Source organism: Pangasianodon hypophthalmus, chromosome 13 (genome assembly GCF_027358585.1).
Source record: "Pangasianodon hypophthalmus isolate fPanHyp1 chromosome 13, fPanHyp1.pri, whole genome shotgun sequence".
NCBI lineage: Eukaryota > Metazoa > Chordata > Actinopteri > Siluriformes > Pangasiidae > Pangasianodon > Pangasianodon hypophthalmus.
This window is the reverse complement of record NC_069722.1, coordinates 24,684,628-24,709,035: the sequence shown is the minus strand read 5'-3', so window position 1 is coordinate 24,709,035 and position 24,408 is coordinate 24,684,628. Positions and strand designations below refer to the sequence as shown.

The following is a 24,408-nucleotide window of genomic DNA, read 5'->3' as shown; positions in this document are numbered from 1 at the left end:
GATAGATAGAGACAGACTGAGAGAAACAGAAACACACACAGTTAGCAGATTTAACAGATTTACATATAGAGAGACAGACAGACAGACAGATAGATAGATAGATAGATAGATAGATAGAGACAGAAACAGTTAGATAGATAGCTAACTAACAGATTTACATATAGAGAGACAGACAGACAGACAGATAGACAGATAGAGAGATAGAGAGATAGATAGAGAGACAGACAGACAGATAGATAGATAGAGGCAGCAAAGCAGACACAGTGACAGACAGGCATTCTGACAGATAGACAACAAAAATACACACACACACACACACACACACACACACACACACACACACACACACACATGAAGCAGTGAGGCTCTAATGACTTCATGTTAGAAAGCAGAGTCTCGTCCCTCCCCAGTGGAAAACACTCATTAACTCTAAAATAAAATAAACACACTGCATTTGCGTAATCACTTTATAAAGAGATAATGCAAATATAAATCACAAGGGAATTAATTTTGAGACGACAGAAATGTACAATCTGATTCATCCAGCTCAATTAATATGCTAATGCGTCTCTGATTAACACAGCAACACAGAGAATTAAACAACTTGGCACGAGTCGTGAACTATAAAGGAGCAGTGTGTGATGTTCAGCACAAACTGCACCTGAGGTAGAAATGATTCATTTACAAATGATTCATTCTGTTTGAACGAATCACTAAGGTGAATGAATCAGTACTGGTTTTTCCTTTTGTTCAGCTGAGATACAAGAGATAAGACAAGATAAATCACTACATTATTATTATTATTATTATTATTATTTCAGTTTTTTATCTGTACAGTGAAGACGTTGAGAATTTTTTTTTTTTTCTGCGTGTAGATGTGGAAATTTTGTCTATCAGAACTGCTGATCATTAAAAATGGCACCTTTTATATTCGGAAAAACAGAACACTTCAAGTAAACTTACCGAAATAGTGTATAATCAACAATAAATCAATAATTTAGTAACATATAATCAAGATCTTGATTTCTGTTAGTATTTATTAAGACTAGGATTAAAATATTAACTCAGTAGTGCCTGAATGAGAAATACCAGACCACGAGAGAAAGTCCATTCGGTTCAGTAAAAAAACACAGACATCTCCGATTCCATCTTACACAGCGAGTGCTGGAAGTCGGCGTGTCGTCAGGCTGGTCGTGGGGTCGCGGGGTCACGGGGTCACGGGGTCGTGGGGAGTGTAGAAGAGCTTAGGAGAGTCTCAGGTGTGTATCAGTCAGTCTTGGTGCTTTTCTGCCTCCAGGGATAAATGAGCTCTCCTACAAAAAGCTTCTTACACAAAGCGAGCCACGAGTCTCTGGACGAGCAGCCGGATGTCTCGATGCGGTAACACTGCAGCACCGAACTGCACTGCAGAGGGTTAATCTGCACACATACACACACACACACACACACACACACGCACGCACGCACGCACGCACGCACGTACACACACGCGCGCGCGCACACACGCACAGGCACACATATTACGGATAGATAGTTAGATAGTCAGACAGACAGATTGCTGGAAACACAGACAAACTGTAAGATGAACAGACAGACAGGTAGGACACACAGGTAAACAGACAGGTAGGACACACAGGTAAACAGACAGACAGGACACACAGGTAAACAGACAGACAGACAGACAGGAGACACACAGGTAAACAGACAGACAGACATACAGGAGACACAGGTAAACACACAGACACACAGGTAAACACACAGACAGGACACACAGGTAAACAGACAGACAGATAAGACACAGGTAAACAGACAGACAGGTAGGACACACAGGTAAACAGACAGACAGATAAGACACAGGTAAACAGACAGACAGATAAGACACAGGTAAACAGACAGACAGGTAGGACACACAGGGAAACAGACAGACAGACAGATAGGACACACAGGTAAACAGACAGACAGATAAGACACAGGTAAACAGACAGACAGATAGGACACACAGGTAAACAGAAAGACAGATAGGACACACAGGTAAACAGACAGACAGACAGATAGGACACACAGATAAACAGACAGACAGGTAGGACACACAGGTAAACAGACAGACAGGTAGGACACACAGGTAAACATGAATATAACCGTGTAGAATAAAGTGTGTATGCTGTAAGTGTGTTACCTCCATCAGCAGGTGAAGCGGCGCGCCGGGCTCTTCATGCAGCACGCGGAATTTCACTCCCTCTGAAACACACACACACACACACACACGCGCACACACACACACACACACACACACACACACACACACACACACACACACACACACACACACACGGCAGCGTACGTTAGTTCAGCTCCAGCGTACACAGGTTCAGGTGTTCAGGACAAAGGACATGAAACACACCAGATACTTTTCAAACGTGCACCAAATGCATTTAAATACTAAATTTCAGTTAAAACATTTAGTATTCAAATGCATCAGCTTGTATATTAATGAGTGTGTAATGAATATTAATAAGTGTATGACAAACATTAACGAGTGTTTAATGAACAATAACAAATGTACAATGAACAATAATAAGCGTATAATGAATATTAATGAGTGAATAATGAATAATAAGAAGTGTATAATGAACATTAAAGAGTATATAATGAATATTAATTCACAGAGAATGACAGTGAAAATTCAGTTCAGTGTGAAATTAAATAAAACAAAATATATAAAACCAGTTGGTGAGATTTATTATATGACAACATTAGCCTCAAAGCTCCAGTGCTAAAGAAATAATAAAATAAACTCAAAAAGCAAATACTGTAAATTCCATTTCTGGCTAAATCACTGCTTTATGTAGCTAGCTAAAGTAACTGTTAATTGTTAGCTAGTTTTAATCAGATATGTACTGTAGGTCAGGCTACGTTTACACGACAACGATGTACTCGGAAACGGAAAAGTTTTTCTCTTGCGTTTTCAAAAAGTTTCACGTATACACGAGACGACGTTTTCAAAACGATTCGCGTTTACACACATCCGCGATAACGGCCATTATAAACGCTGTATTACGTACGCCAGGCCAGTAGCTGTTCGCGCTTAATGCCTTTACAATAGACACGTGTTGCGCGTGTCTACACACCGAATACGTACTACGCACGCGCATGACGTCACTATGGAGACGATAACGGCGGCGTTTTCAAAAACGTGCACTTTGAAACCCGTTTTCAAAAATATGCATTTTCAGTCTCCAAAAACGCCGCTGTCGTGTAAACGAACAGGCAAAACGTATAAAAAGTTTCCCGTTTGTGGCTGAAAACATTGTCGTGTAAACGGCCCCTTTGTTGTCTTTTTAAATTTAAAAGCCTAGCCGATGGATGAGTGTTAACGAATATTGTAAATATCGCGGTATTGTGCGTAGGGGTCACAAGCGAAAATATTAGAAGTGATGCTAATTTGCGTGAGGTTGCGCAAGTGTGTGGACGTTCGCGAGACCCACCGGCCAGTCTGTACGGCCTGCAGACGCGCAGCCCCATGGCGAACAGCGGGAAGGAGTTGATGAAGTCTACGCTGAGGTGGATCAGACCCTGGAACATCACCACCACCAGCCGCAGCTACAAACACATCAGAACAACACCAGCGCTCAGAAGGCCACTGACTCCACCATCTACATCAGCGCTTTATGAATAAAACACACACTTTTCCTTCTGCATCGATCCGTTTCACTCACCAGAGTAAAGACCAGGTAATACAGAGCGGTAGTAGGGAGCAGAAACAGCAGGATGGTGAAGAGCAGAGTCCCGAGAAACAACTGCAGAATAAAAAAAAAGGATAAAAAACAAACAATATATAAACTATAACACAGAGAGTCTGGTCTGACACGCAGAACAATACCATCTGTGGTGTGCGGTTACAGGAAAATAATCAACGAAAGGTGAAACGGAGCTCCTGTCACCACTCTGGAGTTGATTATTTCCTATAACATCACGTCCCAAAGTGTTTTATTGCTCTTTGATTATAATTAAAATTTTAAATTTATTAATCAATAACACATACTTTTTTTTTTTATCCGTTTATAGTTACATTTAATGTTGTGGAATGTCGGTGAAACAAGTGAGTTCCTGTTCTCACTTATGTTATAGCAGCTACAAACGGTCGTTCCTTCACCAGCGTCTATTTTTTTCCTTTCTCTTCAAGTTAATAAGACAAAAAAAAAATCTAAATGTAATGTTCCCGAGAAACCGCAAAAAAGAATCCGTAAACTCCTCTTTCCTGAAGATGTCGGAAAACTTAAAGCTACAGCTTTACCTCAGACTTTTAACAAAGTGCTGACACTGGAGACTCCTTCCATAAATATTAGAATCAATAACAGAATCAATTTTTAATCCGTTTATGTGGATCATCCGCTGTGAATGAGCTGTTACTATAGAAACGATAATGTATTAATAACGAATGAGCGCATTAACATAAACCTGTGATTTGCAGCTGCGCTACTGTCAGAGCTGCTGTTATAGAAAACTAATCAACACCTTCTGACCAATCAGGATCCAGAATTCAGCAGCGCCGTGGGATAACACGTATCGTTTTGTCGACGTTACATTAAAAATGTGCGTGAAGTAAACAATAGTGTGTTCGCCTTAGAGGATGTTAGTCCTCTAATTTAACCTGCAGTGTTTGTGCAGAAGATGGAAACAAAGGTGATGCCACAGATAAACTAAACTACAAGCCCCGCCCCTTTCTATTCCGTGGTGCATGTTACCTGGTCCAGGTCGTAGGAGCAGGAGTCCACGCGCTGTCTCAGGACGTTCCACTTTTTTCCACGGAAAAGCCTCCAGAGAGACGACAAGCCGTAGATCTTCAGACAGTAGAGCCTGCAGAGAGACGGACGAGTGGACAGACGTTCTTCTCAACTCTTTTATAGTATTTAAAAACATATCAAGACTCTTTAGAGTTTTTTTTCCATTACTTAAAATCCCATGTCATAGGAATTTTGACTTTTTACCCAAATAGCACTTACAATATACAGTACACCCAAAAGTTTGTGCACCCCTGACCATCACGCTCATATGTCCTTGTTGAACGTCTCATTCCTGATTTATTCCCCCTGTGTTTGCTGTTATAATGAGCTCCACTCTTCTGCGAAGTCTTTCCACTAGATGTTGGAGCGTGGCTGTGGGGATTTGTGTTCATTCAGCTACAAGAGCATTAGTGAGGTCAGGCGCTGATGTTGGGATGTCGAGGAGGTCTGGGGTTCAGTCGGTGTTCCAGTTCATCCCAAAGGTGTTCAGTGGGGTTGAGGTCAGGGCTCTGTGCAGGACACTCGAGTTCTTCCACTCCAACCTTCACACACCATGTCTTCATGGAGCTCGCTTTGTGCACAGGGGCATTGTCATGCTGGAACAGGTTTGGGCCTCTTAGTTCCAGTGAAGGGAAACTGTAATGCTACAGCACACAGAGACGTTCTATACAACTGTGTTCTTCTTGCTTTGTGGTAACGGTTTGGAAAAGAACCACATATGGGTGTGATGGTCAGGGGTGCACATACTTTTGGCCACATAGTGCATTTTACAGTCAATGGATTAGAATAAAACCTTATACCTAAACTAAAAACAAGATGCTAATGTGTTAATAACTAAAAACTTGTTAGCATTCAGGTCGACAAAGATAGAAAATATTATTTTTGGACAAAATATAGCAATATTCTTGCCGCAGTTTAGGAATGTTGCATGATACAGCTGATTTTGGACATATCTTCAATAAAAAAAAAAATTTAAGAGAGTGAAGGTGCTCCCTAGAGTCTGGCACAAAAATTAAAGATACCAGATGAGATGCTTCAAGTAGCAGTAATGGTCTGAGCTGAGTTATATTAAACATTTTCCTTAAAAACAGCTTTAAATGGACTTTCCATAAGTGTGTATGAAAGGGTTAAGTAGCTGTCTATTGTATTGTGTTTGTCTAAACCAATCAGAGAGTTTAAAATGCTGAATAAATATAAACAGAGGACGATATTGTGCTCCTTGCGCATGTGTAGAGTTGCTAACGATCAATACGACAATGTCGTTAATGATCAATATGACAGTGTAATTAATTTAAGGCATTAAAGATCATATATAAAGATGAATCTGTGTAAGATTAAAGCATGGCGTAGGAATGTGAGCGCAGTATTTAGCCAGATATTATCATTTTAATTCATAATTAAGTTGATAATAGGTCTAGAGAGAATCTTAAAATAATTTTTCCTGCAGCAGAGATAATAAGCTTTAATAAGCTCATATATAATCTAATAGATCTGTATTGATTCATCCAGAGGCTTTATATTACAAGTGGAAGCTTTGACATTAATGTAGAATCTCCCAGTGTTGTCGTTAGGGAGTGGATTTTGATGAAATTAAGAATTACTGAACATTTCTGCTCTATAATGATGTTCATAAGGGATCAGTGAAGTCATTATGATTCCGTATTTAACCGCTGATTTAATCATATTTTTATTGGCTGCCAGCTTCTAAGGTGAGAAACAGGATTAACCAATCAGAATCGTGCATTTCCCCTCATTTCTGTTTTACACACCGAGCTCAGAGATAATCGACGTGACAGTCGATGAAGCACTGGACGTCTATTGCAGGAGGAGAAAAAGAAGCAAAGCTCTGGGTTTATGAGATAAAATGTCATTTCCCTTCTATTACTAGCATCTTATTGTAATCATTTTAGTGAAAGTGTCATGAAAGTCTTTTATTATTAATATTCCAAGACTGGCTGATGGTAGATCGTGCCATAAATGATTAAACAGCAAATTAGTGTCATCACCGCTCGTGCTGCTGTCCGACATCCACCCAAAAGGCACGTCACAGTTAACGTTATAATTAAACAGATCATGTGGTGAATTTTATTTAGAATATTAAATATTTTTTTAAGGAATCCACCAGGAATATTGTCCAAATGGTATTCTGTTTTAACTGTGATTTTCAAAGTAGCTCAGCCTCCTAAATAAATAAATAAATAAATAAAATTAAAAAAAGAGCAAATGCTGCCCTCTGCTGGTGGAATATCAGAATTAAAATTTCCAAATGTTCACCAGTTTTCACACATCAGCTACAAGATAGAGTGAGATTTTATTCTAAGAGTTCTGGTATAAAATGTCAGATAACCATCTTTAACATTTAACAGGCATGAATAACACCAGCGCTAGTGTTTATCACACCTGTCACACGTTTGGAGAAGATCAGAGATTCAGATTCTGATGTTTCCGATTTGTTATACCATGTCTTTTACATTTCATGTTATAAAACTAGAAAAAAATAAAAATACAGCCTATAAATAATGATATCAAAGAGTGAGCATTCTGATCCACTCAATTTCTTCAGTCCTCATGTAAATACCGATAGCAGCCAGAGACAGGAGACTGTTTACTTGGCGGCCATCTTGGTCAAGCCCCCAAACACTTATTTCTAGCAATACAAGCTCAAAGTTTTATCTTTTTGTAACAAGAACAAACCTATAAGCTCTAACTTGACGTTTTAAAAAGTTTGACTTGAATTTGCCATTAATTTGTTGAACAGAATTTCAGGTTACTACGTATGTTCATATCTCCTTAGCAAGGTTTGAAGATACCAACATTGCGGTTTCTATGGTAATGAAGACCTTCATTAGACCTTCACATACCATAATACTAAGCTATTTATAGGATTCGCTCTACAGATTTATCCAGAATTTATGTAGTTCCCCGCTTCTGTTAATTAATCCACAGTAAATTACATCTATCAACTTTATATTTAAAGTTAAAGTCATTCACTTTAGCTGCTGCTTTTTTGCACAGAGACTAAATTAAACAGTGAGGCGGGATTTCCTGTAGCATCTCCATCGATACTGTCTCTGTAAGGACGAAAGGTTATGTAGACGTCATCGTGTCGTGCCTTACCTGGCTCCGTACACATAAAAGCAGTAGATGTGGAAGGTCAGAAGCGCCACAATGTCCGACAGCACGGAAAGGGCAAAGGTCAAGCCCAGGCAGGCGGACAGTCCAACGTACCACAGGATCATTTCGATAAAGGGAGACATCAGACGGATGTAGCCTGAGGACGCAAAAATATAAATAAATAAAGAAAGAAAAACACGAGATAAATGACTGAAGAGGATGTCAGACTTTATTTTTGAAATTCTAATTAAATGAAATCTACTGAAGATATTTTCCCCTCTCCATCGCCCCGTGTTCTATCCGTCTGAATACGGAGCGAGTAAATGAACAAGGACAGAGAACAGAATCGGTTCACTTTACTCTGAAGTAACAGCCGTCACTCACTGATCCACAGATGGATATGGTAGAGGAAGAATCTCCCCAGAACCTCGTCTAGAGCGCGATTCATCTTCAGACCAGCGGGGGCGCCCATGAGCCACTCCAGCAGGTCCTGCAGCTCCTTGGCTACGTGCTGGAAAACAAACCGAACAGCTTTCTCTGTTTATATTACACACAGCACACGGCTTAGTATCTAAAACATACTGTTTCTACTGTAAACCATCGTGTTTATATCATCTACAGAGTTCATTCAGACCTGCGGGAGAACCGAGCGCTGCTCCTGGACATCCTCATCTTAATAAAATCCAACTGTAGCAACATAAAGCCTGCTTATAACTTATATACTCTGTAATAGTCAAAACATGTACAACACTAATGTACATATAAATTTAATGTAACCTGTACACATGTGAGCGACAGGTAGAGAGGCCACACCTCCTTCACCGTGAGGGACAGGTACAGAGGCCACACCTGCTTCACAGTGAGCGACAGGTACAGAGGCCACACCTGCTTCACAGTGAGCGACAGGTACAGAGGCCACACCTGCTTCACCGTGAGGGACAGGTACAGAGGCCACACCTGCTTCACAGTGAGGGACAGGTACAGAGGCCACACCTGCTTCACCGTGAGGGACAGGTAGAGAGGCCACACCTGCTTCACCGTGAGGGACAGGTACAGAGGCCATACCTGCTTCACAGTGAGGGACAGGTACAGAGGCCACACCTGCTTCACAGTGAGGGACAGGTACAGAGGCCACACCTGCTTCACTGTGAGCGACAGGTAGAGAGGCCACACCTGCTTCACAGTGAGTAATAAGTATTCAGGCCACACCTGCTTCACCGTGAGTAATAAGTATTCAGGCCACACCTCCTTCACTGAGACTGACAGGTGATATGGTACATTATGACACTGGTTGATAAAATCAGTCGTGTATCATAAAACCAGGACTTCTGATCGGTCAAGTTCTGCGCACCTGATGTTTAAACCCCGCCCACCTGATTCTGATGTAACACAGCCGTTAAACACTAGTCAGGTGTACAGGTGTGTGCTATTTGTGTGTGTGTTGTGCTGCGAGTGTAAACAGTACTCACATCAGCAGCTGGCATTAAGGTGTTAGCGAGGTGGCTGATACGGTTCTCTCTGTAGAGCCACGAGATCAGCAGCAGCCCCAGAGCAATGTCCACAAAGAAGGACACAAAAATGTTCGCCTTCCTACAGAGAGAAAAACACGCACCATAGTACTGCGCACACGCCCGGGGCCCTTTATATTGAGTGTAAAATACATTTAAAACAAAATACAAACGAAAATAAAGGGCTTGAATCTTGTACCTCATGAAGTCCATGTGCGTCGTGGCTTTCCTGGTCGAGAAGACGGTTTGAAAATGATCCGTCCTGTATCCCGCCTGAACGCAGGTGGACAGTTTGCTGGAAATGAAGCGCACCGGCCAAATATTCAGCACCCTGGAAAAAAAAAAAAAAATTCACATTTCACACTCTCAACTTTTTGAGTGGCACTCGTATCAGAACATAAGATTAAAGGTGCAGTCTGTAATTTTTCAAAGTGCTTCTAGACATGAATTAAATCGTATAATTACAAAGATACCAAAAAAAAAAAAAAACCCTTGCAAATTTGCCATGCAAAAAAAAACATCTGCCAAGTTTTCTTATTTCAGGACTTTTTTTTTTTTTTTGCTCATTATTCTGGGCCAGAAATAAGCTTTGCCCCAAGCTGGAACGGAGATGCTCGGCAAAATAATAATAATAAAATGCATTGTTAGCTAGTAACCACATGGAGTAAAAAAGGAAGAAAACAAGCAAGGCTTGAAGCTTGTCTTTTGTCTTGAGTTTTTATAGCAAGTGCAATTCCACTCACAGCCAGCAGGTGGCACTAAAATTACACACTACTGCTTTAAAACAGCACATTGACAAATAAATGATTGGGTGTTAGTCCATTACGACATTAACAATTTCAGCCAGTTGTCTGATATTAAACTTCTCAATAATGAAATCACTTCATTGATGCGGATAAAATCTGTGAGTTACAAAATTTCCATGCAAAGGATCTGCCTAGTTTTCTCATTTCAGAACTTTTTTCAAAAAACTTTCTGGTCCAGAAATGAGCTCCGCCCCCACCTGGACCAAAAAAAAAAAAAAAAACATTATTATTTGGGGTCAGTTGGAGGTTAAAAAAAACAATGAAGCTTGTCGATGTTTTCATTGCAATTGCATTTCAACTCACAGACAGCAGAAGGCTCTAAAAATGACAAACTACCGCTTTAAAATTCGTGACTGATATTTAACTTTCTCCTTCCAACTTTAAAATAAAAATACTGTGCTACGTATTGTGTATTGCTAAAATGGAAAGTGTTTTATTTGGATATATTTGTATTTATAACATCTATGCACCACACACACACACACACACACACACACACACACACACACATGGTGTAGGTTCACTTCGTCTCACCTGAAGCTACACAGCCTTTTCCACCAGCACACCAGTAAGGTGAGGAGCATGCAGACAGGGACGGAGGCTTGCTTGATCAGTTCCACGATGATGCTCGCCTCCCTGCCGTCCGACTGCCAGTGGGTCAGCTTCAGTGGCCCGTCGTCGTATTTGTCGAGGAGGAACAGCGGCTCGCTCTGGGAAACTGTGTGGAAAACCGCACGTAGCTCTGAAGACTCCACATCAGCACCGTTTTCATGGACAGGATGAAGCTGAGAGAGCATAACCTTCCTCTGATCGTAATGAACGAAGATGATTTTGTCTTCCTCGTCGCTTGCTGGCGCGTGGCCGTTTTTGCGCACCACCTCACAAGCGAAGCCTCTCTTTCCGGGTTGGCGGCTCAGCTGCAGCCAGCGCGAGTGAGGGAAGATGGTGCTGAGGTCCTTCAAGAAGCCGTCCATTTCCTCCTGGCCGTCCTTGGATAAGCTCCACGACCCCAGAACGGTCAGATCCACCTGAATCTGGCTGCACAGCTCGCTCAGGTACTTCTTCACCTGGCCGGGGATGAAGGGGTAGTGAACGACGGCGAGCACCACGGCCGAGTCCTGGCCCGGGATCCAGCGGCCCACGAGCAGACCGCTGTCGGCCACGCTGCAGCATCGTGGGAAGAAAATCTTCAGCACCATGACTGCGCTTTAAAAAAGAAAAATCTCAAAGTGACCGAAACCTGTTGATGAAACACAAAAAAAAGCTGCTAGAGTGAATCATTGTGAATGACCTGAACAGACTGCAGTCAATCATCACTTATGCATTGATTTTTATTATTAATATTTTTTTTTTTTTTTAATCCACATACTTAATGATAAAGTTTCTGAAATACTAATCAGAAGGGATTATAAATGTCTAAGATGAGATAAATGTCTAAGATGAGATTTCAGGACAATAAAGTGAAATATTTACCATTAATCTCACATTTTTCACCCTCACACCTAGGTATTAAATAATTAGCTATAAGTTTAAGGGATTTAATTTACATGAATTATTATAACTATGATTTATCCGAGATACCGTGATATCATAAAAACCGCGATATTTGTTCAGGTATCGTTAACAAAACGTCACATATTCACATCACATGATTGACTTGCAATAAACCAACCAAAACAAAACACTTTATTAGGTTTATTTTCTAGATAAAAAGCAGAAAGATTGCTTACCCAAATGTCCTCTTTCTGTCCTTCACATACTGGATCCTGCAGCCGTTTCTATAGAAACCACAAGCCTCCGGCTAAACTGTCATCGATTTTATCCTAGCTGGAATGTTAGCTACTCGTAAATAAAATATAAATTCTCAGATTTTAAAATATTGTACATTTAAGTACAAACATATCCTTGAGAAGGTTGTACGAATTCAGGCTAGGACCGCTAATTTATCTTGCATGCTAACTAGTTAGCTAACTTTCTAACAGTTCAGTAGACATTAGCTTTAAAGGCTAGCTAAAATACAATTTAATAAACCATAGAGCAGAGTGTACGCTCAGAAAAGCTAGTTAGGCTGCATCCCAAATGCCTCCCTATTCAACCCAAGTGCACTAGAGCTCGCGCGGTTAAGACTTGTTACTTCTACCCTATATAGTCCACCTACTTAGGGGATACGGAGCCATTTTGTAATACACCCGGCAGCCATTTTGTTAAAGGGTGCTTCTTAAAAAAACGCCGGATGAAACAAACGATTTCAAAATTTAAGTTCCGGCGAGAGTTTTAACGGAATACAATGTGACATAAATGTGTCTAAATATGAATAAATAATATAAATGTAAGCTAAAACTCTAGTTAAGTTTTAAATTAAAATATTTTACACTCTTTTTTTATACACCACCTCCTCAGCTTTAAATGTAACTATATTCATTTAATTTTAGACAAATTTCAGATAGCCTGTACATAATATTTTAGTTTTTAATTCATAAGTAAATCTATAATTTCTTGGAAAAAGTAAAGTACACAAGTAAAGCCTCACCATGACCTACCATGTATCATGTTATACTTGCACTAAAATACTTCGCTCTCTGATTTACTATTATTATTATTATTATTATTATTATTATTATTATTATTATTAAACAACCAGAGAGTGCAATATTTTAGTATTTTAGAAGTAGTTACTTACTTGTGTGTCCAGTCGAGACTCCAGCAGTCACTCTGGTCAAAGAAAGCTAAATGATACTGCAAGAAAAACCCGCGCTTTCTAAAAAACAGCCTACTTTCGGTGATAACAACCTGCAGCAGATAAGAGTGAAGTTTGGGAGGGAACTGAAGACACTTGGAGCCTATAATGTAGAGTTTTGTTTTGGGGGTTTACAGATATCTTCCTGTGGATATTCACAAAAATAAAAATTAAAAATAATAATAATAAAAAACAGATATTTCTTTACTTCTTTAAAATTCATGAATTTTGATACACAATGAGATTTTTTTTTTTTTTTGTCATTTGTGACCACTCCCAAGAAATATATGGATCACGATACACACACTAATATAAGTTTTTTAAAAGAATGTGTATAAAATATGTATAGAAAAGATGCATCTCATGCAACTGAGCAAATATCAGTTTAATAAATTTTTCATTACAATCCAATGCAAATTAAGATGAGCATTGATGCTTCTTTTTTAATAAGTTTAAATAGTTTGGTAAAAGAATAAAGATTTTAAAAATCATCAGTAATCATGACACTGATGATGACAATCCAAACAGACAGTAGGTTGTTAAGCAGGTAGGAATAAACGTAGGATTAGGAATGTGTTTTAAACTCTGTCTGATTGGCAGTAATGTCGTTTTTTGGTGTGGATTTGATGTTTTTATTCTTATTGTACTTTATTAGTTGTTGTGTTGCAGGATGCACCCACATTTAATTTTTTTAAGACCCTGGAATTCTAACGTTTGGTCTATAAATTAAAATAAACAAAGGAAAGTTTTTAAATTTCCACCAAGAATCCATGTGGATGCAAACATTTGCACTCGACTGTACAGGATTTTGGGGAAAGGCCTCCATGTGGCCAGCAGGTGGCGATGTTCAACAGGATTTCTGAATATTTGGGTGGAATATTTGGGTGGCTCTCCTGAGCCATAATCTATTTTCATAATCTATCAGACATGGAAAAGTCAGTTGTGTTCATCTGCAATGTAGAAATATCTACAATATTACAGATATTCCTACTTTCCTGGCTATTTCAGGCTTTAACAGGATTCCTGATGAAGTTGTAATGGACTTTAATGGTCCATAATGGTATTTTGGGTTGATATGAGAGTGTAAATGGTTCTAATGGTGATCTCTTTCCTTCCTAACAAAGCTAGAACTGTTAACTTTCCAAAGAAGCCTTTAGAAAGAGGAATATATATATATATATATATATATATATATATATATATATATATATATATATATATATATATATATATATAAAAAGTTTCTTTGGAAAGTTGTAGTAGAACAAAACTTCATAGAATCTGAGAAAACAGTTAATTTCTCAACAAGAATAATTACGCCATCTTAGGAAATGTCCAGAGATGGGTTACAAAACATTCTGCTTTTAGGAAATGTGCTTTCTGAATATATAAAAAGGAAGTTTTATGGGATAAAAGTTTAAAAATAAAGTATTCATATTAATAACTGTTGAAGTGCACATTTTTACTGAGAGCCCTCAACAGTTCTTCAGTTATCCCTCTGGAGAAAAGGTTCCAGTTAGCACATTTTTATTGTCCCTAAAACGATAAACCATCCAGTGAGCTGTTACGAAATCCTTGATGAACTATTTTTTTTCTCTTGCACAATAAAAGCTATGACCATATCATCCTGCCCTCTGTGTGAACATGTGTGTGTTTTGTCCCGGTAACACCTGGGTTCTCGGACAAATAATCATTTCTAACAGGAAAAGCAGAAAGAACCCAGACGTCACATGATGACTGGTATATACTGGAATACACTGCTGTATATACTACAAAGCAGGAAGGTGATGACCAAGTGATTTACAGAAAGGGATTCAATATTCCTCTTAATAATGACAATGCCAGAGATTCTTCAGAGCAATGCCAAAGCAAACTGCTCAGGAACATTTTTAGTGGAACCATTTTTGTACCATTTTTTCACAGAAGTACGCTGAAGAAAAAATGTTAGAGGAATATATTTCATTTATTATAGCAACAATAAAATAATAGCTAAATATTTATGGTCCAAAAGATTTAGAAATAATTTCAAGATTTCAGTAGATTATTAGACCACGTGTTGTTGAATTCTGGACACTGATTGGTCAGAAGGTGTTGATTAATTTTCTGTAACAAGCAGCTCTGACAGTAGTGCGGCTGCACATCACAGGTTTATATTATTAATGCGCTCGTTCTAATACGTTACTGTTTCTATAGAAAAATTTAGGAAGTCTTCTGCACAGGGATGTTAATTTAACATTCACGGAAGGAGTCTTCAGTGTCAGAGGTAAAGCTGTAAGGTCACGTTTTCTGACGTCTTCAGGACAGAGGAGTTTACACTTTACAATTTCTCAGTAAAGCTGTGGGGTTTTTTTGGTCATGTTATCTTCAAGAGAAAGAAAAAAAAGAGAGGCTGGTGAGGGAACAACTTAGTTCCCTATAGTGTAATTGTAAAAGAATAAAAAGTATGATGTGTCAATCATAAATAAAAAAAAAAAAGTAATTGTTGGCAGACTGCTATGGTGTAGGAGGAATAAAACACTCAGGGACATGCTGTTATAGATAAATAATCAACTTCAGGGTGGTAACAGTAACCCCGCTTCGTCACACCACTTATTAAAGTGCATCACAAGGGTTTTATTCCTGACTTACACTCTATTTTTAGCCTGGCTCGAATTCTTAAACCAATACATGAGAAGCTGAAAAATGAGATGTCATGCAAACAACAGGTTCTCAGTAAAAATAAAAAAAATGAAATGTCATAATCATCACAGCTTCCTGTCTTCCAGTGTTTATACAGAGCTTCAGAGAACTCACACTGAGGTCATTGTATGTCATGTCATGATTAAATTTGGTGTTTTCTCCGTGACTAGCAGAAGTGGTCATGTGGTTTAAAGACACTTCCTGTATTTCCTGTAACCGTCCCTTTAACAAGACTGCCTCATCTCTTTAAATTCCTGGAAAGATATTTATTTACACACCTGAAATTCTCTGAACTCTTCTTCCTGTAGTACTTTTTTTCTAAGAATGTTTCTTCACATATAAACAACAGAAGAAGAGAACTAGTAAAATAAATGATCAGTAACCAGGCATCAGGCAAACCACTTAACAAACTCCTCTCTCAGTCTCGTCTCGTCTACTCTTAGAACCCTTATATTTAGGAACCTTAAGTTCTTCAGTTGTCCACCTTAAAGAACCCTACAACAAAGTTCTTTTGAAATCAGAAAGGATTCGCATAATCTGTAATTATCAAGTGAAGCCTTAGAGTGTATAATCTTTAACAAAAAGAGTCCCTCTGAAATAACTGTAGAAAGTTCTATGTAGAACCCAACAACAAAGTGTTTTCCTGCCAGAAAGGGTTCCCAATATCCAAAAAGAGAGAGAGAAAGACCTTTAAAGGCCCTTCGGTTGGAGGAACCCTTAAAGACAAAGTGTTTCCTATCAGAATGGGTTCTAAGTAGAACCCTTTTTGGAAGTTAAAATCTCTTTAATCATCCAATGGGCCCTTAAAGAACCATTTTTTCCAAGATTATAAATTCTTAAAAAAAATTAGACCCCTTAAGGAGCTCTTAAGAGTTGTTACTCCAAGGGAACCATTAAAGGTTCTATGTAAAACCCTAAAACAAGGTGTAAAACAAATTCTAACAGAAAAGGTCCTAAGAAGAACCTTTTAGAAAAGTAATAACCCTTAATTAATCCTTATAATAACCCCTTAATAAATATTTTTTTTAACAAGTGGAACCCTTAAGGGTTCATTGATTGCTGCTTTGTGGGACTATTCAAGGTTCTATGTAAAACCCTGCAATAAAGTACCTTCCTATCAGAAATAGTTCTAACTAGAACCTTTTTTTAGGAAGCAAAGAACCATTAATGTACTCTGAACCATTTTTTTTCCCTTATAAATTAAAAAAAACGAAAGGATTCTTCGGTTGTTCCTCTTGTGGAACCATTGAAAGGTTCTACTTAAAACCCTACAACACAGAGTAGAACCATTTTATGAAGCTAAGAACCCTTAATATACCCACGAGGAACCATTTATCTAAGAATTTACACTCTTAAAAAAACATTAGCAAACATTAGAGTTCTACGGTTGTTCATCTGAACTAGAGAACTATTAAAGATTCTACAACAGATAGTTTTCCTATCAGAAAGGGTTCCAAGTAAAACTCTCTTTTTCAAAGTAAGAACCCTTAACTAATCAAAGAACCCTTAAAGAACCCTTTTTTAAGAGTGTAACCTCCAGTGGGCGCCATATTGTAATTTTTACATTAGATACGCAAACAAATCACACTTTACTATCATTTGGCGAAAAGGTTTACGTTTCAGGCAGACGCAGGCGCCCCCTTGTGGTGAGAAAAGAATAGAAACCGCGATTTGCCTAACTAAATTAGGTGACTAATGTCAGATCATGACGAAGCAGCGTTCATGAAGCGTTCATGTCTCTCTGGGGCAGAAAAAACAGAACCCAAGACACAGGTAAGAAATGAATGCTAATTACTTGGATTTAGTCAGTTTGGCACGTTCTTATTTCCGTGTGTTGTAATTGAAATGGAAAACGTTAGTTGCTAACTAGACAGTAAGCTAGTATCTAGACTAAAACTGTTAGGCTAACACATGTTAAGTTGCTAGCTTGTTGCTACTAGCTATGACAAGAGTGACCTGTTGACTTTAAACATAATTGCCGCTTCTTACTGTCTTTTCAAAAACTCATTCTTGTTCATTTGTTTCTATTTTATTGTCTATTACATTGTTTTTCCCTCATCCAAGATAATGAAGTATTAATTAATATTAATAGTATTAATTTTACTCTTTCTTGCATATAAAATAAAATGATTGGTGTTACTTTGGGCCCTTAAATGTTCAGAAGCGGCCCTGAATGAAAGTCAAATTTTGTTCTGTGTTAGATAAAGTGAGAAACGTTACATGATAAACGATATTAACTCGCTGCTGTACACAGGTTGGTTTTAAGCTGAACAAACGTGCTATAATTCCTCCTTTATTAAAATCTGGAATATAATGAAATAAAAAGTAAAAGCAGCTCAGCACAGAAAGATGTGGTGTGAAATAACGACACTCTAAAGTTGTCCTGAAAGTGATAGAAAATGAATTTCCAGGCAGTGAGTCGACTTAAAAGAAACACAGCACTAGAGCAGACAGAGGTCAAACTCCAACAGGCTCCTAACTAATAATTAATCATTCCTTTGAAATGCGCAAGACGTACACGTCATGTGACTTGTGAGAATTTTGTTGAATGTGAAAGTGACCGAAGGCAGAGACAAAGAACAGAATCTGATTCTTATCACTGCATTCAGACTGAAGCATCCTATTGTGCTTCATTAACGAAATTCCCAGAAAGTCTGCGCGGAATTTCATGGAAACCGAGGCAACAAATATGATTAAAAACTAACACACTTAAAACATTTAACAGTCATGTTTTGCTCAAGTAGCTGTAGGTCTAGCTTGCACCTTAAAAAGAAAAGCTTTAACCTGGATGAAATAAAAGTTTCTCACATGCATTAGATTCAGTTTTATGTTTTATGTAGATAAAGTTTAGGATGGAATTCCCTGATGGACTGTGGGGAAGGAAAGAAATACTCTTCTCAAAGCTAGACTAGTTTTCACTCAAAAGAAAAAGTACTGATAGAGATTGCTCTCAGGAGTAAACCCATGACAAAAGATAATTAAAATAAACACCAGGGAAAGATCTTAATTTATGTGTTACGGAGAATAAACACATTTAATGCTAATTAAAGCCTGTTTCCTGTGCGGTGTTTGGGTGGACGTTTGAATGCATGTCCATCCACAAAGGAGACTATACACACTAAACGACTCTGATGTCCAGAAATTACACTAACAGTGGTTCTGTTCTCATTTCAGCACTTTTAGGTGTTATAACACAACAGTCTGGTGACGTGACACGGTGTGAGCTGTGTGTACCTCCTGCACCATATCTGCACAAAATGATATATTCTGAGAAATATTAACATCCACTAATAACCTTACTGTATAAACTAATACAGCAAAATGCTATGGGCTCATTCAACTAACTGCACTGACTGGTTTAAATTAAAAAAAAAATGGAAAGAGCTTGAGAAATGAGTGCACTTTTAGTTTTAAGAAACAGCGACATCTGCTGTTTGGATGGCGAACACCAGCTGCACTTTCACTTTCACTTTCCCGTAAAACAACTGCAAGATGATAAGAGAAACAGAGACCACACACAGATATACATACACACGCACACAGAGATTTTTCCCACTGTGACCTCGTAACCTCTTTTAATTACCTGTTCAGGTTCATGCATGCAAAATATTATTATTATTATTATTAATAATAATAATGCAAGGGTAAGTCAAATGAAAGCCTTATTTTTTTTTAAAATCGCACTGTTTATTGTAAATAGTTGTCACAACTGTGGTGTATCAGGATTAAGGTGACAGTAAAAGAGGTGAGTGAGAAAATGTTTTATTTTTGTGACTACAAATGTACTGTTTCTCTAATTTATATCACTTTTTTTAGGTTTTTATTTGACTCACCTTTGTAATAATAATAATAATAATAATAATAATAATAATAATAAAACACAAACAAAAACAAAAGAAAAAAAAAAAATCAAACAGACCCAACTTGTGTGCTTTGGAAACAAAGAAATTACGCTAACCTTACGTTAACTTTACACTAATGTTATGTTACAGCAAACATGCACAAGCCTTAGTCTTAGTGTAATTAGCTAAGCAAAAATACTCTAAAATAATACTATCCTATACTGACTTTAAAGTCTTTAGCTTAAATGCAGAATAAAACCAACATGTGGTTGTCTAAATCTAACTAGATAAATCTGTTAAAAAAAAATGCAATATAATAATGAAATAAAGGACAAAAATCCCAATTTCCCCAAAAGGACCCAGTTGCTTAGAAGTGAACCACATGCTCGGAGGAACTGCAGTTACTCATGCAATCTTTGCTGTGATATAATCTGCTCTGCCATATGTGAAAGAGGAAAAAAAATGTCCATGCAGTAAACAGGAGCACTTCTGAGAAACTCTACAGAAATGAAAGTAGCCATACGCAGTCAGTCAATTTGACTCAAACTGACTAGAGATGTGTGTGTGTGTGTGTGTGTTTTAAGGCATTTCAGTTTCACAATGAAATCATTGTTAGTAGCAGCTGTCACAGAGAACTAACTACACGCAAATACACGTCCTAATGTGCACCTCAAGGCACGTCTTGCTGCGTGCCTCGCCAAGTGTGTAATTAAGCCATGTTTACTGTGCCATGTTTGGGTTTAGGTTTAATGCACATCCATCCACAACAGAGAACATAAACACTAAACGTTCCTGCTGTAAATGAAACTGACAGCAGCTCTGTTCTCATTGCAGCACTTTTAGACGTTATAAAGCAACAGTCTGGCGACATGACATGGTGTGAATTGCACAGATAGTTTTCTGAACAAATATTTGCTCTAATAAACACACAATGCACAAACAGATACAGTGACATTCAATCATCTCCTGCAACAACACAATATCTAAGCTGAATCAACAGTAAAGCATGGTAAAGATTTCTAATAAGCCTATAAGATTACTTATGTGTATAAAGTGCAAACTTACAGTCTTGCAAATGAACTGTAGTGCTGTGAATATTTTACATGCAGCTTTATGAGTCACATATTTTGTTGCATGTTCAGAGTGTAGACTGTTAACATTATGAACTATAACATTAAGAGACACATGCACTATATAGTCAAAAGTTTGTGCACCCCATTACCATCACACCCATATGTCCTTGATGAACGTCTCATTCCTGATTTATTCCCCTGTGTTTGCTGTTATAATGAGCTCCACTCTTCTGCGAAGTCTTTCCACTAGATGTTGGAGCGTGGCTGTGGGGATTTGTGTTCATTCAGCTACAAGAGCATTAGTGAGGTCAGGCGCTGATGTTGGGATGTCGAGGAGGTCTGGGGTTCAGTCGGTGTTCCAGTTCATCCCAAAGGTGTTCAGTGGGGTTGAGGTCAGGGCTCTGTGCAGGACACTCGAGTTCTTCCACTCCAACCTTCACACACCATGTCTTCATGGAGCTCGCTTTGTGCTCAGGGGCATTGTCATGCTGGAACAGGTTTGGGCCTCTTAGTTCCAGTGAAGGGAAACTGTAATGCTACAGCACAGAGACATTCTGTACTGTTTGTGTGCTTCAAACAGTTTGAGAAAGAATCACATATGGGTGTGATGGTCAGGGGTGCACATACTTTTGGTTATATAATGCATGTGCATATATACATGCATGCATAAATAAACAGCATGGTATATGTTTTTCTAATGTGCTTAATATTTAATAGTTTAACAGTTGGATTATCATCTGTATATAGATATATAGATACATAGATAGATAGATATAATAAACTGAATTATAAGGGGCTCAAATATGTTTACCTTAAGTGGAAAAAAAAAATCAATAAATAAAATATAGTTCCTCTAGGGTTCTGGTTAGTTACCTGTTCTAGTTTTCTACCTGGAAACTTTTCTGCACATGCAACATGGAACCTATTTATTTATTTATTTTCCTCCAACCCAACAGTGCATCTGCAGATCTGCAGCTTTTCTTTATTATGTGCATACTATATATATATATATATATATATATATATATATATATATATATATATATATATATATTCATATTCGGTCGTCATGGTAGCCAGCTCTCGTGTGTTGACACGGTGGTGTGTGTGCACTGCGGTTTGAAGCACAGCCTCACGATTTCAGAGAAGAGCTTAATGCTAAAGCGAAAGCAAACTTTCCGGGAAATGCAGTGTGTGTGTGTGTGTGTGTGTGTGAGAGAGAGAGAGAGAGAGAGAGAGAGAGAGAAGGGAGGGGTGGAGCTTAGCGTGCTGTAATAAATAAAGAAGCTCAGGATTCACGCGAGGATCTTACAGGAGCGCAAAGCGGAGCTCAGGCTTCAGGCCAATGGAATTAACTCGGCGCGGTGTGGAGTTCATACACAAGCCGAACAGACGCCATGTTTCCCCGGTCTCTTGCTCTCTGTTACAGGCTGTGCTGAACGGTAAGAGCGCTTTTTCACACCAAAACCCCGCTGTTCAAACCGCCTATACAGGGCTAATTAAAGCCAGATATCCGCAGTGGATGAGTGCGCGCGCGTGCGTCGGTGCGTGTGTGTGTGTGTGTGTGTGTGTGTGCCAAGATTTAGCACAACTTCAGAATCTGAACTTAATCTATCACTGTAGTCCTTAATGAATTGCTGTCAGATTGAATAGTTCTCTTAGTAGTTCAGGGAGTCGAGTTTCACTGCAGAGTAGTTTTCATTGTGAACACAAAATGTTCCTGGAAAAATCTTTGAGGAGCGCCTCCTGGAATTTCATGAAACCTAAACCTCAGAAACATCAATACTTCCGAAAAGAAACATTACTGTTGCCAAGTTGTCTTTACAAACACTTAGGGACTAGGTCCTGTCCGTTCCCACAGGGCTGAACTGTAAACACTGGAGATGAATTTTCAGACAGTGAGAAGTTCCAACATCAACTTTATCTCCATTTCAGCTGGTGTGTTTTAAGTCGTACATGAATTTGAGGTCAATTGTGCACCGAATGCTTTTTTTCCTTTACAGTGTTTTTGTTCTATTTAAAAAAAAAAATAATTAAACTTAGTTGAAATTAGAAACTTAGTTCAAGTGTTAGAAAAAAAATCCATTTTATGGTGCCTTAGACGCGTGTGTAGGAGTTACTACACAAATCTGGAGAGAGTTGAGTTTTTTAGTGTTTCACAGAAAGTGTAATTATAGTTATTGTGCTCTGGCTGGCATTCAAACCCCAGAGAGCTGCCAGATATCTTAATTCCCGATGATCTTATGCAAAAGCTTCAAACCGTCATTTAATTCAAATCAGCGACACCTAAAAATCAAGTGCTTTCCATTTCCAGTGTAATGGGAACTACAGCAGTTTCAGCACTGCTCCTGTGCGAGATATGAAACGTAAGGAAACAGAAACTGATCTGTGGAATTATTTGCATCCTGATATTTCAATACGAAACGCAGCTTTAGAATTTGGCCACGCCTCTATTAAGTGTCTGAAATCACAGTTTTGCACTTCTGACTTTTAACTATAACATATTTTCTCTTATATGTTCAAACTATAACATATTGTCTCTTTTCTCCCTGTTCCCTCCCATCAGACCTCATGATCCTCACCTAGATGACTTTTATGACGCTACGCTATGGAAGACAGCGCCAGGAGCTGGTCTTCCTTGTAGGATGGTAGCGCACGGCGCCGTGGAAGACACGTCAGGCACTTCAGCGGATCGCCGAGCCCCGCACTTGCACTCCGAAAACCGCACGCATTTCCGCTCGTTCAGGAGTGAGAGCGACTTCAAGACCATTGTTGAGACCACGTCCATGCTGGAGGAGAGTGGCTTCTACTGGGGGCCCATGACAGTCGAGGAGGCCCACCACAAGCTCAAGAAGGAACCTGTGGGAACTTTTCTGATCCGGGACAGTCAACAGAAGGACGTTTTCTTTACGCTGAGCTACAGGGCGCCTTCGGGTCCTGTCAGCGTTCGGATACACTTCCAGAGCTCGCGCTTCAGTCTCATGGGAAGCAAGGAGTCGTTTGAAACGCTCTTCCAGCTACTGGAACACTACTCCAGCTCAGCAAAGAAGAGCCTGCAGCGGCCGTACAGGAAGCAGCGCGTACGAACTCTGCAGGAACTCTGCCGCAAACGGATTATAGAAATGTCCGGAGCGCAGGCTATCGATCAACTTCCGGTCAATCCCGTCGTCAAGGACTTCCTTCGCTCTTTTCCGTATCGGCTCTGAAGGCTCGGACGCATTAACGCACCGCTACGGAAATATAATTGCCATACTTGACGTCTCCAAACAAGCACTTTGTAGCACATTTTGGAAAGACTTGAACAGATGGAAGTTTACGTCATCTTTGAATGTTTACACTATCATCCAGGGGAGTCCGAGTGCTTCCTGTGGTTATATTTTTGCTATGCAAAAGCTATATTTCTCTACCAGTATTTTTATACTAATAATAATAAATGTATTTTTAAACCACTGAAAAACACATCTGGCTTTTTGGTTTGTTTTATTCATCACTTGTCTACACTGGTAGGGGAAAAGACACAGAAAAGACGTCTGAATGTTAGATTTCGCCTCACAACCAAAGCACACACACACAGAACACACTTCAGATTTTCGTGGTCTAAACGGAGTATTTCAAGTATTACTTTCACTTTGTGAAACAAAGGTATTCTGGAAGTTCTTTTAGGAGTGCCGCCAGGAACTTCAGGAAGCTTCAGACTTCCTAAAAGAAACAGTGGAACCTTTATGTTTTTACAGGCACAAAGATATTATGAGTAAACTCTGTAGTGTTTAAGTCCTATACGTCCTACAGTGTTGAATTTCTTTAAGTAAAAGAAATTTCAGCCGTTATTTTGACACAGCGAGGCGTTCCAACACTGCACTATCAC

General features: G+C 38.9%; 2 protein-coding genes across 3 annotated transcripts; one reads left to right on the top strand and one right to left on the bottom strand.

The window, feature by feature from the left end:
- Positions 1-453: 453 nt before the first annotated feature.
- On the bottom strand, positions 454-13,020 carry pigq (phosphatidylinositol glycan anchor biosynthesis, class Q). 2 transcript variants are annotated; one of them, XM_053239012.1, is made up of 11 exons: positions 12,893-13,020; positions 10,747-11,452; positions 9,606-9,737; positions 9,368-9,488; positions 8,283-8,409; positions 7,902-8,055; positions 4,746-4,857; positions 3,717-3,797; positions 3,486-3,600; positions 2,177-2,238; positions 454-1,419 (listed from the first exon to the last, which is right to left on the bottom strand). In XM_053239012.1, exons 2-11 carry the CDS (start codon positions 11,409-11,411, stop codon positions 1,267-1,269), a joined length of 1,722 nt encoding a protein of 573 aa, XP_053094987.1. In that variant the 5' UTR covers positions 11,412-11,452; positions 12,893-13,020; the 3' UTR covers positions 454-1,266. The 2 variants fall into 2 exon arrangements, with proteins under 2 accessions (XP_053094987.1, XP_026802817.1); XM_026947016.3 differs by lacking the exon at positions 12,893-13,020 and adding an exon at positions 11,943-12,797.
- An 8,778-nt stretch (positions 13,021-21,798) lies between these two features.
- socs1a (suppressor of cytokine signaling 1a) lies at positions 21,799-24,002 on the top strand. Its single transcript, XM_026947078.3, has 2 exons — positions 21,799-21,985; positions 23,110-24,002. Exon 2 carries the CDS (start codon positions 23,189-23,191, stop codon positions 23,747-23,749), a length of 561 nt encoding a protein of 186 aa, XP_026802879.1. The 5' UTR covers positions 21,799-21,985; positions 23,110-23,188; the 3' UTR covers positions 23,750-24,002.
- Positions 24,003-24,408: the final 406 nt, after the last annotated feature.

Coding starts and splice junctions, on each gene's coding strand:
- socs1a (XM_026947078.3), top strand. CDS start 23,189: ATGGTAGCGCACGGCGCCGTGGAAGACACGTCAGGCACTTCAGCGGAT.
- pigq (XM_053239012.1), bottom strand. CDS start 11,411: ATGGTGCTGAAGATTTTCTTCCCACGATGCTGCAGCGTGGCCGACAGC. Junction 3,601..3,716: donor ATTACCTGGTCTTTACTCTG/GTGAGTGAAACG, acceptor ATGTGTTTGTAG/CTGCGGCTGGTGGTGGTGAT. Junction 2,239..3,485: donor CAGGCCGTACAGACTGGCCG/GTGGGTCTCGCG, acceptor TGTGTGTTTCAG/AGGGAGTGAAATTCCGCGTG.